We start from the raw sequence: 14604 nt of genomic DNA, 5'->3' as shown, positions 1-14604 counted from the left end.
TAACAAGTCCATTCCTGAAATCATAAAAAAGGCCATCTAGTGGCACTGTGATCTGAAACAACAGTAGGGAACAGAAGGGGAAAGAATAAATTCACTCTCCCCCTCCTCCATCTTACTGTCAAAATTACACTGTACTGTCAGAGACAAGGATGGATGCTGTTCCCTGAGATTGCCTCTGTTGTGTGTTTAAAGTTCTGTAGATGAAGGAGAGTTGAAAAAGCATCACCTGAGAATAAAGTCACTTGTTAGTGTTAGAACACTGAGCTTTGATGTTTTTATTTATTTAAATCTTGCCTTTGGTATGATATGAAAATATAAATCTAATATAAAAGTTTTATATAAACTTTAAAAAGTTCTCTAAAGTCCCATATATATAATGTTGTAGGTATAGCATGGGCTTTGTAAATAGACCCAGGTTCAAAGCCTGCTATACCATTTACTATTTGTGTGAAGCCTAGACATATGAATTAAGCTTTTGCGTCTCATTTTCTTTGGTACTTACCTTAAGGGTTAACTAAGAGAGTGCATGACAAGCATTTAGCACATTGTCCAGTGCAATAGTCAATACTGGTAGGTATTATTGACATTATTGTTGTGGCTTAAGAATTTTTTATTATGGTAAATAAAATATGCATAAAACATACCATTTTAACCATATGCAGCTAAGTGGCATAAAGTACATTCACATCATTGTACAACCATTACCAATATCCATCTCCAGAATTTTTTCTTCTTCCCAAACTGGAACTCTGTATCCATTAAACAATAATTCCCCATCTCTCCTCTCCCCCCAGACTCTGATAACTACCAAACTTTCTGTCTCTCTGAGTTTGTCTATTCTAGATTCCTCATGTAAGTGGAATCAGACATTTCTCCTATTGTGTCTGGCTTAATTAAGATTTTTTTTTTTAACAACAAAAGCTAAATCCAGACTTTTTAGTCACTGATTCCTAGAGTTCCTGTACTACATAGGCCCCAACAGATGAGCCTAAATTCCACCATCTTGGTGATAGTATCTACTAATTATAGGCACAGTCTTAGTAGGTGAGAAATAGTCTCTACAGTGCAGGCTTTAGATACCCAATCTATTTCCACAGCATCACAGAAGCAGTTTTTTTAGTGTCTATAGAATCTGAAAATATTTCTGAAAGGTAGCTCAAATGCTTGGGTGCTTTAACTGTGGATGAGGATAAAAGTTTTCAAAGCTTTTTAGTAATCAGCCTCAGGACCCCTGTCCCAAAGTGACTGTAAATTGTGCAATCAGTAAGCAAAATAGATGACAACGAGGCATAAAACTTTATTATTAAACAATGATATAGGCCTAAATAAGATTGTTCAGAAAAAACTCTATTTAAAAATTTTCTCTCACAACTTGTTTCTTCTTATCATATTATGATCTTAATGAGTTATTTCCCTGCCTCGCAAATCTGTATTCCTTCAGTTTTGCATTTCCTGGACAAAAAGCAAGAACTGTTCAACCTGTAACCATCAAGTACCAAGCAAGTTGCTTCTGTAGCAACAAATCACCCACATGAAGTCTCTTAGGGTTTTTATCTCTTTACTTCAATGACTTTTCAATGCAAATTTGGCTATTATCAGTCAAGTGGAAGATCCTAAAACTGCTGCTTAAAAATCTGGGAGCAGACTCTTTCTCCATAGCTCAGCTCCTTTGAGCCTGGTCTCTCTAATGTCCCTGACCCATATCACGATAATCATCACTACAAACAACATATGCCACCACTGACTGTAATTTCTATTTTCTTTGTATAATCTTGAGCAAACAATTTATAATCTCTGAACCTTAGGGTTTCATCTATAAAATAGGCAGATAAGGACAGTTTGTGAAAATGCCTAGCATGGCATGTGGCATGTGATAAGGCACACAGGCAAATATTAGATTTAGGAAAGAAGCATGTGTGTATGTTGTACTTTTCCAGCCCTCTTTCTCCTTGAGACTATTTCTCATTTCTCTCCTAACAACCATCTCACAGCTTCTTGCTCTAGTATTTAGGAACTGAAATTATCACCTCATTTGCCCTTCCACTAGCAAGACCTGTCCTAGCACAAGCTAAGACTGCCCTAATCATTGCCCTTCCCACTTAATTATGTTTATCTCTTCCACATCCTGGGTCCGTAGGACTCTGCCTGCTGCTTTGCAGAAAGCAAGTTTGATAGCCTGCTATTTCTAGTTTTTAATCTAAATGAAATGGCATTGATTCAGACAGACATTTGAAAGTACACTGTGATAATAAGAAAAACAAAATTCTGTAAGAACAAAGGCTTAAAGGTGTTTATATTTTATGTTGACCCTGGGCTTTTTGTCAGAAAAGGTGATGCTATGTTCATTGTATACTTCTATTTCTTTGAACAATTATGCTGGTATTTATTGAGTGCTTACTACAGCCCAGGCACTGTGTTAAACACCTCACATATATTATTTCATTATTGCATTTAATCCATCCAGCAATCCTAGTAGGTAGATGTCACTCATACCCATGTTATAGATAAAGAAACAAAGGCTTAGAAAGGTTAAGTATCTTGCCTAATTTCACACAGAGCTGGATCAAAACCAGGCTGACCCAAGAATCCATGGTCTGGCCACCACACCAGGGTTTTCAGTGGTGTTTCAAATGCAGGTCCTCAGTCCAGAAAAGACAGTACTGAGTTATTTTAAACTAGGAAGCCTCTGGAGGGTTTTAAATGATGATCCTTTTTTTAAAATGATGGTCCTTTTTTAAATGATGCTCCTTTTAAATGATGGTGCATATTTTTTTCCCTCTTACCTTCTTTATTTTTCTCTTATTGAGGTCCTTAGGTTTAATTTTTTAATACTAAAATCTATCTGTTCTCTGTTCCTTGCAGTAAGAAACATAAGGCTTCGAGAGCGTCATACAACTTTACAAGTTTGAAATTCCTGTGGCAACATAACACACTGAATGCATTCAAGAGTAAATGGTGACCTCAGTGATTCTTGTGGTTGGAATTTTTCTTTTGTAATCAAAATAGTAAGAACACTTGATTAATTTTCTGTGAAAGTGTGCCTGAAATTAAGAATGTTCACACAATATTTTATTTCTTCAAGTAAGAAATACACAGTCCCATGTGCAGAATTTGTTGTGTATATGAAAAAAAAAATCAGAACTCAGAAGATTTTATGTGGGTTATAACAGTTGTCTCCAGAGTGGGTATTCCAAGTCCCTTGGGAAGGTTCTATTTCTTCTATTAGAATTTTGATTTCTAATTTTTTTCTGCTCATTATTTTTTAATTTCTATTGTTATATATACTTTATAATTATATATTTTATACAAAATATATAATTATATACAATTTATTTGAAATTATGTACTACTATTATGTACATAACATATGCAATATATATCCACATGTATTTTTATTCTATATATTCATGTATATTTGTTCATATATATAAAGTATTTGTTGAAAACATTTTATTGATGAAATGAGTCATCAAAATTTTGTTAAGCTTCCAGCAATTCTAAAATATAATAAGCATTTTTTTTTTTGTAATCTAAACAATCAGAATGTTTTAAAAGATACAGTATTTTCATGAGAAGGAGCTAAATGATAAATAAATACCCCATGATAAAGTTAAAAGGCCATTTGTAGGATATGCCATGTTCATCTAAAGTATAATGATGATTAAAAGCTATAACAATGTTCTTGGGGCTTTGCAAAATTCTTAATTATCCTCTAGCTTAAATTGTCTTGTGTCTAGTCTAAAAGTAAAATTATATAGAGCCAGTCATTGGTAAGTGATTTTTTTCAAGTTAATTTATGATACTTTCAGTGGCTCCATTGTCCCTGATGTGACATACAAGATTTTTTAGTATCCTGATGGTGTCCAATCCTATCTCATTGCTCAACACTACTCTCCTCAAGTCTATGCTAAATTCACTTCTCTTTAACAATTCTCTTGCCTTTGGGCACTTGCAGAATCCATTCCCTCTCTAAGAGAGAAACACCCTTCCCTTCTCTTTGCCTGGCTACCCTCTTCCCATCCTTTCAGCCTCAGTTAAACTATGTTTCTTTAAAATTCATACTAGTTGCCCCCTCTATGTATTCCAAGGCATCCTATACTCTCCTCTCCTTTAACATTTATCACATTGCATGTTTAGATGTCTGTCTTCCAACCTAAATTTGTAATACTCACCTCACATTTCTGGCAGATTGGACTATTTGGATCCAAGTCTAGGTGGAGAAATAATGGCACATGACTGAAGCTTTCCAACTTGAGTGATACAGAAGTTTCTCCGACCCTTAATTGGCACTGCATACCCTCTCTGGTCAGTTGGTTTATACCTTGTGGACTGTTTATTATACGCTTTGATATCTTCACTTAAATCATTCCCTCACTCTTTTTTCTTCTCTCCTTGTCCTCTCTTCTTTTGTTTATTAGACTGACAGGTTAACCCTGCTAATATTTCTGGTTTTTCTCCATATACCTACTGTCTATAGGAAATTAACCTTGCTCATCTAGGCAGTGTCAAAACTTAGGCACTGATCCAGAATGGCCAGTCGAGAAATGCTGCTGAGCAGAGGCAAGAGAATGCACTAGCAGCATGGGGAAGGACCAAGCTGACTTTAGATGAGACCAGATTTAGTAGATATTTGACCCTTGACCAACAATCAGTCTTTTAATGCAAATTTTCCCTACTTTGGGGAAAAAGAGGTAGGTTTTTCTTTCTCAGCTCCTAATCTTTTTTTTTTTAATCACAAAATGCATTTTCTCTATCTTTACATCCACTTGACTCTAGGGCAAGGATAGTTTCTAATTATGCTATCAGCAAAATTATATTTGATTATGAAGGCAAAAACATTGCTAAATTATTTGAAATTCTATTTCATTTACATTCTAATTCAAATTTGACCTTCCCTGATTTTGTTTGATTGCAATAGATTGTGTATTATAGTCATTCATCAGGCATTTTTCTGTATCATGAACTCAGATTTATATTATTTGTATTGGTTGATTGGAAAAGTGCTTTAAGTTTTCGTTGTATTATTTCTTTGTGGATCTGAATTGTAGATTTGCTCTTCCCACCTTTCACAGTGCTATCATAAGCAAAATATAAAGTCTTAAAACAGGCACCATTCTCAAGATTTATTTTTACAATAATTTTGCCTGTAGTGATACTGTTGGCTTTAAAGTCTTCTCAAGACTGTGCCTTACACGCCTTCTCATGAAGGGATGATGTAGTCAATTTGATTGGAGTAATTTTTTGGAAATTACTGGCAGGATGGGGAGGTGATGCACTGTTTTCTATCAAAACTGCCTTTCTCAGGGAAGCCTTTGCTGCCTGCCTCGCCCATGGGTAACTTACAGACTCGAATACAGATCACTCAGGGAAATAAATTGCAGTATCAATGGAGGGAAAAAAAAAAGTGCCTTATATAGAAAATTAATTTGTCAGTTTCTTAGTGTCCAAAGTTTTCTTTTAGATTTTGATAAACAGGCAAAATTATTTTAACTAGCTGGAAGTGAAAGTGTGAAACTCTTGTTTAAGGATATTATTTGCCTTTTAATGGTTGAATACATGATGAAATAAACATCCTAAGGTTCACATTATTAAAGTTATCACAGTAATTGTCAATAATTAATTCTAATTAAAAGTAGAAATGATTCATCGGGAGACCATGTATATGTAGAATCACGTTCTGTTAATAATCATAGATTAAGAATAGGCTGAGTTGGACTTAAACATAATGACATCTGGCTTGAGGAATGAGTCCACATAAGTGACTTTTTAAAAGCTGAACTAGCTACTTAAAAATTTAAAAATATATACATCCTTAAAAATATTTTTTTCGTGTTGCAAGATGTAGAGAATACAGAAAATCAGATAAACAAACAGAACATAATTACCCAAAGTCCAACTACCCAGAGACAACTATTGGTAATGTTGTGTGTATAAAACAAGTTTTAAAAAGTGTACAAATAGTGTATATAGCATACCTATTTGTGCAAAATGACAGAAAAAGGCAACTTCTCAGTTCCTGGTTGTTTTGGTTTTGGTTTTTGATAGTACACTTCCTAGTTTTTAATACAGAAATCTTTTTTTTTTTAAGTAATTAATTAATTAACTAATTAATTTATTTTTGGCTGTGTTGGGTCTTCGTTTCTGTGCGAGGGCTTTCTCTAGTTGCTGCGAGCGGGGGCCACTCTTCATTGCGGTGCGCGGGCCTCTCACTATCGCGGCCTCTCTTGTTGCGGAGCGCAGGCTCAGTAGCTGTGGCTCACGGGCCTAGTTGCTCCACGGCATGTGGGATCTTCCCAGACCAGGGCTCGAACCCGTGTCCCCTGCATTGGCAGGCAGATTCTCAACCACTGTGCCACCAGGGAAGCCCTAATACAGAAATCGTATAGAAAAAATAATATATACATATCTCAACACTTTTTAATAGAGAAAAATAACATATTTACATCACCTAAACTCAGTACAATTTTAACAAAACAACGCTTGGGAAAGCCTCAAGTTATATTGCAGACACAATTGGTAGGTTAAGAATCAAATGTACACATTTTGGGACGCCCACAAGTGTCAACAAAAGTCATCTGCTTCTCTGAAGTCAGTGTCTGAAGATGCCCTAGTCAGGCATACAAAGTAAAGGTTTGTTAGTAAGTCTATTATTGGTGATTAGTAGGTGATGTTTTAAGCAATTTTTATCCTAATATGATAGTATGTTACATATATAAACATTTTACTGTGGTTTATACATGATTTAGGAAATTGGGGGTCTGGGGGTTGACATGACACAAGATGCATTAGAATGATAAAAATAGACACCTGCTTAACATTCTCTTGCAGATTTTCAGGACTGTATTATTAATGTTAATAACACATTACCATTAATGTGCAGGCATTAACATTAACTATACAGGTGTGTGAGATACCTGTATATGTAATTGTGCATACATAAACAATTTCTGGAAGCATGTACCAGAAACTGGTATCACTGACCATCTCTGGGAAGGGGACTATATCACTGGGACAGGAATGCCAATTTTGAACCATATGCATATGTTAGCTATCAAAAATGAAATTATATAAGTACAATCAAATATAATGTGAAAAATATGCTCATGCCTTTGAATATGACTAGTTTTATCTATTTTCAGTAAAAGCAAACATGATTTAAGACTATGATTCATGGTCTCTATCCGTATTAAATGTGCAATGATTTACTAGGGGCTACTGAGATATGAGGAGATGTTCATATCTATAGTAGATTTAGACTGGTGGTCTTGAAATTCTAGTCAGGTATCCAGTGGCCCCTTTAAGGAGCTATTAGGCAAGAGCTGGTATGTCTCATTAAGGAGCACTCTGGGGAAAGAAAGAGAGAGAGAAAGTGAGGGAAGGAGAGAAAGAAAAAAAGAGGAAGAAGAGAAGAAAAAAATTGCCCTGAGCACTTCTCACTTTTCTGCTTCTTTTTGCTAGCTGTTATCTGATTCGGAATCCATTGCTCTCAACTACAGTCGGCCCTCCAAATCCCAGGTTCTGCCTCCCTGGATTCAACCAACTGCAGATTGAAAACATTCAGGAAAAAGAAAAATTCAAGAAAGTTCCAAAAAAGCAAAACTTGAATTTACTGTGTGCCAGCAACTATTTACACAGCATTTACGTTGCATTTAGATTATTTACACAGCATTTACATATTAGTATTAGGTACTATAAGTAATCTAGAGATAATTTAAAGTACATGGGAGGCTGTGCATAAGTTATATGCAAATGCTACATACACTGTTATACAAAAGGGACTTGAGCATCCTTGGATTTTGGTATTGGGGGTCTTGGAACCCATCCCCCATGGATACAAAGGGACAACTGTACAACTTTTGTTATCTCCACTGATCAGCTCCAAGTGGGGTTTTATTTCCCTTCCAGTTTTACTGAGATATAATTAACATACAGCACTGTTTAAAGTGTACAGCATAATAATTTGACTTATATACATCATGATTGCCACAATAAGTTTAGTGAACACCTATCATCTCATATAGACACAAAAGAAAAAGAAAAAAACTTTTTTCCTAGAGATGAGAACTCTTAGGATTTATTCTCAACAACTTTCATGTATTACATACAGCAGTGTTTATTAATCATGTTGAACATTATATCCCCAGTACTCATCTATCTTATAACTGGAAGTTTGTACCTTTTGACCACCTCCATTCAGTTCTCCCTTCCCCCACCTCTGGTAACCACAAATATGATCTCTTATTCCATGAGTTTATTTATTATTATTATTATTATTATTATTATTATTAGCTGTACCGCACGGCTTGTGGGATCTTAGATCCCCGACCAGGGATTGAACCCTGGTCCTTGGCAGTGAAAGCACCGAGTCCTAACCACTGGATCACCAGGGAATTCCCAAGTTTGTTTATTTTTTGGTGTAGAATTGACCTACAACACTATGTTAGTTCCTGGCGCACAACACGGCAATTCAATATTTCCAGACATTACAAAATGATCATCATGGTAAGTCTAGTCACCATCTGTTATCATACAAAGATATTACATTATTATTGACTATATTCTCCATGTTGTACATTTCACCCCGTGACATTTATTTTGTAACTGGAAGTTTATACCTCTCAATCTTCCTCAACTATTTCTTTCCTCTCCCCACTCCTCTCCTCTCTGGCAAACACCTGCTTGTTCTCTGTATCTATGAGTCTGTTTCTGTTTTGTTATGTTTGTTCATTTGGTCTTTCTAGATTCCACAGTAAGTGAAATCATATGGTATTTGTCTTTCTCTATCTGACTTATTTCACTTAGCATAATACCCCCTAGGTCCATCCATGTTGTTGCACATGACAAGATTTCATTCTGTTTTCATGACTGGGTAATATTTCACTACCCAGTCATGAAAATACACACACACACACCCCACATCCTCTTTATCCATTCCTCTATGGATGGGCACTTAGGCTGCTTCCATATTTTGGCTATTGTAAATAATGCTGCAATGAACACAGGGGTGCATATATCTTTTCGAACTAGTTTTGTTTCCTTTGGATAAATACCGAGGAGTGGAATTACTGGATCATCTGGTAGTTCTATTTTTATTTTTTATTTTTTTTTTAATTTTTGGCTGTGTTGGGTCTTAGTTGTGGCACACAGGATCTTCGTTGAGGCATGCAGGATCTTTTGTTGTGGTGCACAGGCTCTTCATTGCAGCGTGCAGGTTTTCTCTCTCCAGTTGTGGCACGTGGGCTCCAGGGTGTGTGGGCTCTGTAGTTTGCAAGCACGCAGGATTTTTAGTTGAGGTGTGCAAGCTCAGTAGCTGTGGCACATAGGCTTAGTTGTCTTGTGGCATGTGGGATTAGTTCCCTGATCAGGGATCGAACCCACGTCCCCTGCACTGTAAGGTCGATTCTTTACCCTGGACCTCCAGGGAAGTCCCTATTTTTAATTTTTTGAGGAACCTCCATACTGGTTTCCATAGTGGCTGCACCAATTTACATTCCTACCAACAGTGCACAAGGGTTCCCTTTTGTCCATCCAGGTATTTCTTAATGATCTCCCAGATGCTACCTGGGCAAACAAATGAAATCCTGCCTGTAGGAGCAAAGATTAAACTTCCTTCCTGTTCAATGATTTTTGGAAGTGTCCTGTTTAATCCTAGTTCTGGATTTGTCTAGCTCCAGCTCAGTACAAGGACACTGTTAGGTCATGAGGGAAACTCTCAGAGTCCCTGCCCATCTGCAGATTTTTGGAGGTATGCGTTCTAATTGCTCTGACTTATGTCAGAAGTCCAAAGCTAGGCTTCTATTCTCATGTGCATTAATCTCAAGCTACAGGATCTTCCCATTTAGGAAAAGAATAATGAATGAAATGATTCCTGGCCACCTTTCATCTTGCTCATCCTTATGCCAAACGCTTCATCCTCCAAATGTTTCCAAAAAAGCCTATTTGAACTCTTTTTTGCTTTTATAACACCCTCCTTAGCTTTGGTAATCAGGCATCCACTCTTTGCCACGTACCATATGTACTGGCTTATTATGGAAGTTTAGTCCTGGCTGAAATAAACTGCATGGTTTGTGGCCATTGAGGGTGGGTTTGAACTGATAAATCTGGTAGCCTGATAAATCATGGCGTCTATCATAGTCATGACTATTAAGGTTTATCAAGGCTTCATGTCACTTCCCCTTGAGGACTCATGACAGTCAAAGGCTGATTACTTTAACATGATTTATTTCCAAACCACCAACAGCTCTTCAAATGACAGAAAGTTATCAGATGTCTTTCAACAGCCAGCCTGACACTCTGTCCTATAAGTTTTATCTGGCTTTCCTAAGAACATTGTCTCTTAAGCAATTCTTCACTCTATAATTTTTAAGCCACTCAACACAGGCTGTACCAAACCAGCTTGCTCCAAATCCTCAGTTGACTTCAGCTGAACACCCTGTTATTACTGAGAATAGGTTCCCTTATTGTCATCCTGTCAAGGAAGTACCAGGTGCATGTGTTACACTTAGGCAATGATGCAGTCCTCTTATCACCCACACAAGCACCCTAATCCAGCCTAAGTTCCTATAAGATACCTCTATCAGTCTGCTTTATCTTTCTCATTACAGTTCTGTCTGCTTCCTCATTTCTGCCTCACATCAGTTTGTATATCTCATGACTTTTCAAGTGAAAATTTTAAACTTTTAACGGTATGCAAAGTTCTGTGCTTGCAGACAACAATCTTTGCTCTTTAGGAACTTATATTTAGAAGGATACAGGAGACATATGCCTTAATTACTGTGACGCCAATCAGCTGATTGTGTGATGTATCAGGAGTCCAGGCAAACCACAATAGAAGTTCAGAGGAAGAGATCTCTGTCTGGGCCGGCAGAAGGCTTCATGGTGGAGACAGCATCTGAGCTAAGATGTGAAAGCTGGCTAGGGTTTTAAACCACAACTAAAATGGAAGAGTTGACATTCCAGGAAGAAGAAACAGTCAAGTAAATGGAAGATCTGAAATTATATGTTTAGAAAACAATCAGCAGCCCATTTCTGGCTGAAAAACAGAGTACATGAAAAATAGTAAATCTAGACATTTTGGGGTCAACTTGTGGTATGCTTTGATTTTCCAAATTATAGAACTGGATTAATGTGTAATAAAAATAAAATGGCAGGATTGGAGCAATGTTTTAGAGATGAATTTGATACTGAAATGCAGAGTCAGAAGGATGGAAAAATAGTTAAAAGATTACTGAAACAGTAGTAAAGCTCTCTTAGAAACAGGATTGTAAAATAACTGAGTGCTGTAAGGAATTATAAAATAAGTTTTGTGATGAATACTATGAAAAAATAGTATCAATGTATGACAACCAGTTAGCTATTGTAGACCTAATGGATGACTTAGAAAGAAAAGGAATGATAACACACTCCTTTTTGTATGCTATGCAGCATGTAGCATTTTTCTTTGCATATAGTAGGTGTTCTATAAATATGGATTCAGATGCTCTATTTTTAATATCTGATTTCAACATTCAGGATATTTCTGGGTAAGCTAGTCTCAATTTTGTTGCAGCTAATTTAAAATGCTGGATTTATAACTACTAGAAATTGAAGTGCACTACAATACTGTTGCTATATTATCATTGAAATTCTTTGATAATTTATTACAAGTTTCACAGGGTATACCATCATAAATTTTAATCCTTACATTTTATCTGCAAGAGTAATACATACTTGTAACAAATTCACAGAATATAAGAGCATATGAAATAAAGGAAGCAAATTCCAACACCCCTGGAAACCTGGCAGGTAACAACACGAGTCAAGTCTGACACAGAGAGGGTACATACCTTTTAAAGGGGGCAGCGTTTATCCAGCTCAAGTCAATTGTTGCCAGGCAGGAATATGGGTCCTGGGTTTCCAAATCTTATTTTAAGAGAGCTGGAGGTCCAGGTTTTCTCATGAATTCTTTTGATTTTTAAAACATTCTCTCTCTGTAAAAACTACATCTGCTACTTGAATCAAGCTGGCAGGTCACCAGTTTGCAGTCTCTGATATGAAGTAAAAAAGTGAAAGTCTTTATGCTCTAGCCTCATTTCATAAAGATGTGCATTGCTGACAATTTGATGTACTATGATATGATGATTATGTCTATTAGTCTATAAATTGGTTTTTGAAATTAACAATAGATTGAGGACATTTTATATGCCAGCCTATGGAGATGCTCTTCTACTTCATCTCTTCCATCTTCTTCTCTGGGCTCAGTTTTTCATTTTTGGAATTACATAATTAAATTACCTATTTGTACCACTTAAGGGAAATTTATATTATTTCCCTTTTTAAAAGTTACCATTGGTAACAGATGGGACAGCCTTACAGAGGTATCATTCTTCTCTTGTGCTAACATGGATTCTGTGATCTGGTGTTGCTGGGTGAGTGAAAAGGCACATGCATTTGAGATTTTAATAGATATTTCCAAATAGTACTCCAAAAAGATACCTGGAGTGTTAGAGTGCTATATTTCTCATCTCTTGTAAATACCAGATAGAATCTTAGACATTTTTCTCAGCCTGATTAGAAATGTTGTATTTGATTATTTTTTACTGGTGAGGTCGAGTACCTTTCTCTACACTAATTGGTCATTTGTAGTCTTCAATAAATTGCTTGCTCATAGATTGTGCTCATTTGTCTACTCATGTTGTTTGCCTTGGTTACTGATTTGTAGCTTAGTATTTTCTCCCATCCTGTTTGCTCTTGGCTATAGTTCATGTAGTTTACCTTTGGACTTTCTGCCTTTCACTGTATGGAAATGTTAATTTTTTATATAATCAGATAAGATCAGCACATCACCAAATATTTCCTATGTGGCTTCTGAGTTCTAGGTCACACTTGGAAATGTCATTTTCCCTTCAAGATATGAAAGTATTCACCCACATTTTCTTGTACAGTAATATATATATATAATATACATAATATGTTTATATACATATTAAATACTACTATATTGAATTTAGATATTTAATCCATAAGAAATTTACTTTTCTAAATGGTTGGGGTAGGGATCTACCTGGTTTCCTTCAAATGGTCCAACTGTCCAAATATCATTTGTTTGGGTAATTGGACCAGCTGTTTTTAAGTGTCACCTTTGTTATATATGATTTCCCACACATATGAGTTTGTTTTTGTTCTCTCTATTCTGTGCTACTAATATATTTATCTATTCTAGTACCAGTACCAGATTTTTAAATGTCTATAGCATTATACTACCTTCTTATATCCAGTAGGAAGCTCCTTTTTAAAAAATTTCTTAACTATGCTGAAGTATTACCCTCCAGCTAAACATCATTTGACAGTGAGTTTTCTGATTTGGTAATATATCACGTATTACTATTAATCCAAGACTTCTACAATGTTACTTGAAAAAGTTTGAGTTTATTCCTAAATATTTTATAATCGGGGTTATTGGTGAATGAGTTTTTGCTTTTTTTTAATGTATAACTCATTACTTGGATACAGTTGTCATATAAGAAATCTATTGTTATTTATAGTATCTTTGGGGGGACCATCTTATCTAACTTAACTATTTCTAAGCAGATGATTTTAGTCCCCTGTCCTGTAGGATGTTGAGGAGAAAATGATCAGTGAGTTGAGCTGCCACAGAAGGACGCTGAGATTTTGGCAGCCTAGTATGTGTTTCTAAAAGTCTGGAAACTCTCAGGACTAGGTAGTGTTGATAATATACATTCTAAAGGAAATTAACTACTAGTTGAAAATAAATTAAGATGTTAGCATTGCATTCCCAAATAGACAGTGGCACTCAATTTAAAGTTCTAAAGAAAACTGTTATGAATGATTATGCTCAGAGGCATTGGTCTGAAATGTTTGCACAATGATTCATTACTTTATTAAGGTGAAATTTTAAAAAACTGATCACCAACTTGAATCAATAAGCATATGTTTTATAAATGGACTTACACTGAAAGGTAAAAAACATCAAGTTATTTTATAAGTGAATCTCACAAGTATTTCCTGTAGCAATAGCAACCATTTAAATTTTACAGAGCTTTGTAGTTTACCTGCAATCATTTAATCCTCAGAAAAATTCTATGAGATGGAAAACAAGGGTCTAGTGTTATCTTCACTTTCTCAATGAAGAAACTGAGGTTTAATGAGGTTAAATGAGTTGTCCAAATTTATATAACTCTTAAGTGGTAAAGTCAGGGTTTAGATGCAGATCCCCTGAAGCTTATATCAATATGCATTGCAATCCACACTGCTGCTTCCAAAAAGATCCAGCATATTGTAAAATGACATATGAAATATCCTGATTATCTTGTCTTTGATCCTTGATTACATGGCTGTGCAATCACACATGCAATCTGTGTGACCCCTATCTGACATTAACATTGCATGAGTACACCAGATTCTCCACCATGCAAGTCTGAATACTGCCTTTCTGCCATGGGCAATGAAAGATTTCATTAAAGCCCTCCAATGTTTTTTTGATATCCATATTGACTTTATGCTAAGCAATTGTGTTCTATATAATAATCAATTACAACATAATTCCAAAAGAAGTTTTTTAGTATTTACAATCCTAAATTCAATGAGCTCCCTACTCTGCCATTG

At 35.7% G+C, this 14604-nt stretch overlaps 1 protein-coding gene across 12 annotated transcripts in view; it reads right to left on the bottom strand.

The window, feature by feature from the left end:
• LOC309647156 (uncharacterized protein) overlaps window positions 1-14604 on the bottom strand; it is an 84430-nt gene that overhangs the window by 55849 nt on the left and 13977 nt on the right. For 2 of the 12 annotated variants that reach the window (XM_082434206.1, XM_082434200.1), the window contains 2 exons: window positions 7438-7540; window positions 5109-6366 (listed from right to left, as the gene is read on the bottom strand). The exons of 4 other annotated variants lie outside the window; for them this stretch is intronic. In XM_082434206.1, coding sequence (XP_082290332.1) covers window positions 7487-7540 — 54 coding nt within the window. In that variant the 3' untranslated portion in view covers window positions 5109-6366; window positions 7438-7486. 6 more of the 12 variants (XR_014255838.1, XR_014255839.1, XM_082434205.1 and 3 more) reach the window with 3 other exon arrangements.

Source organism: Balaenoptera physalus (genome assembly GCF_965194825.1).
Source record: "Balaenoptera physalus genome assembly, chromosome: 17".
In the NCBI taxonomy this organism is placed as follows: domain Eukaryota; kingdom Metazoa; phylum Chordata; class Mammalia; order Artiodactyla; family Balaenopteridae; genus Balaenoptera; species Balaenoptera physalus.
This window is presented reverse-complemented; position numbering and strand designations above follow the sequence as displayed.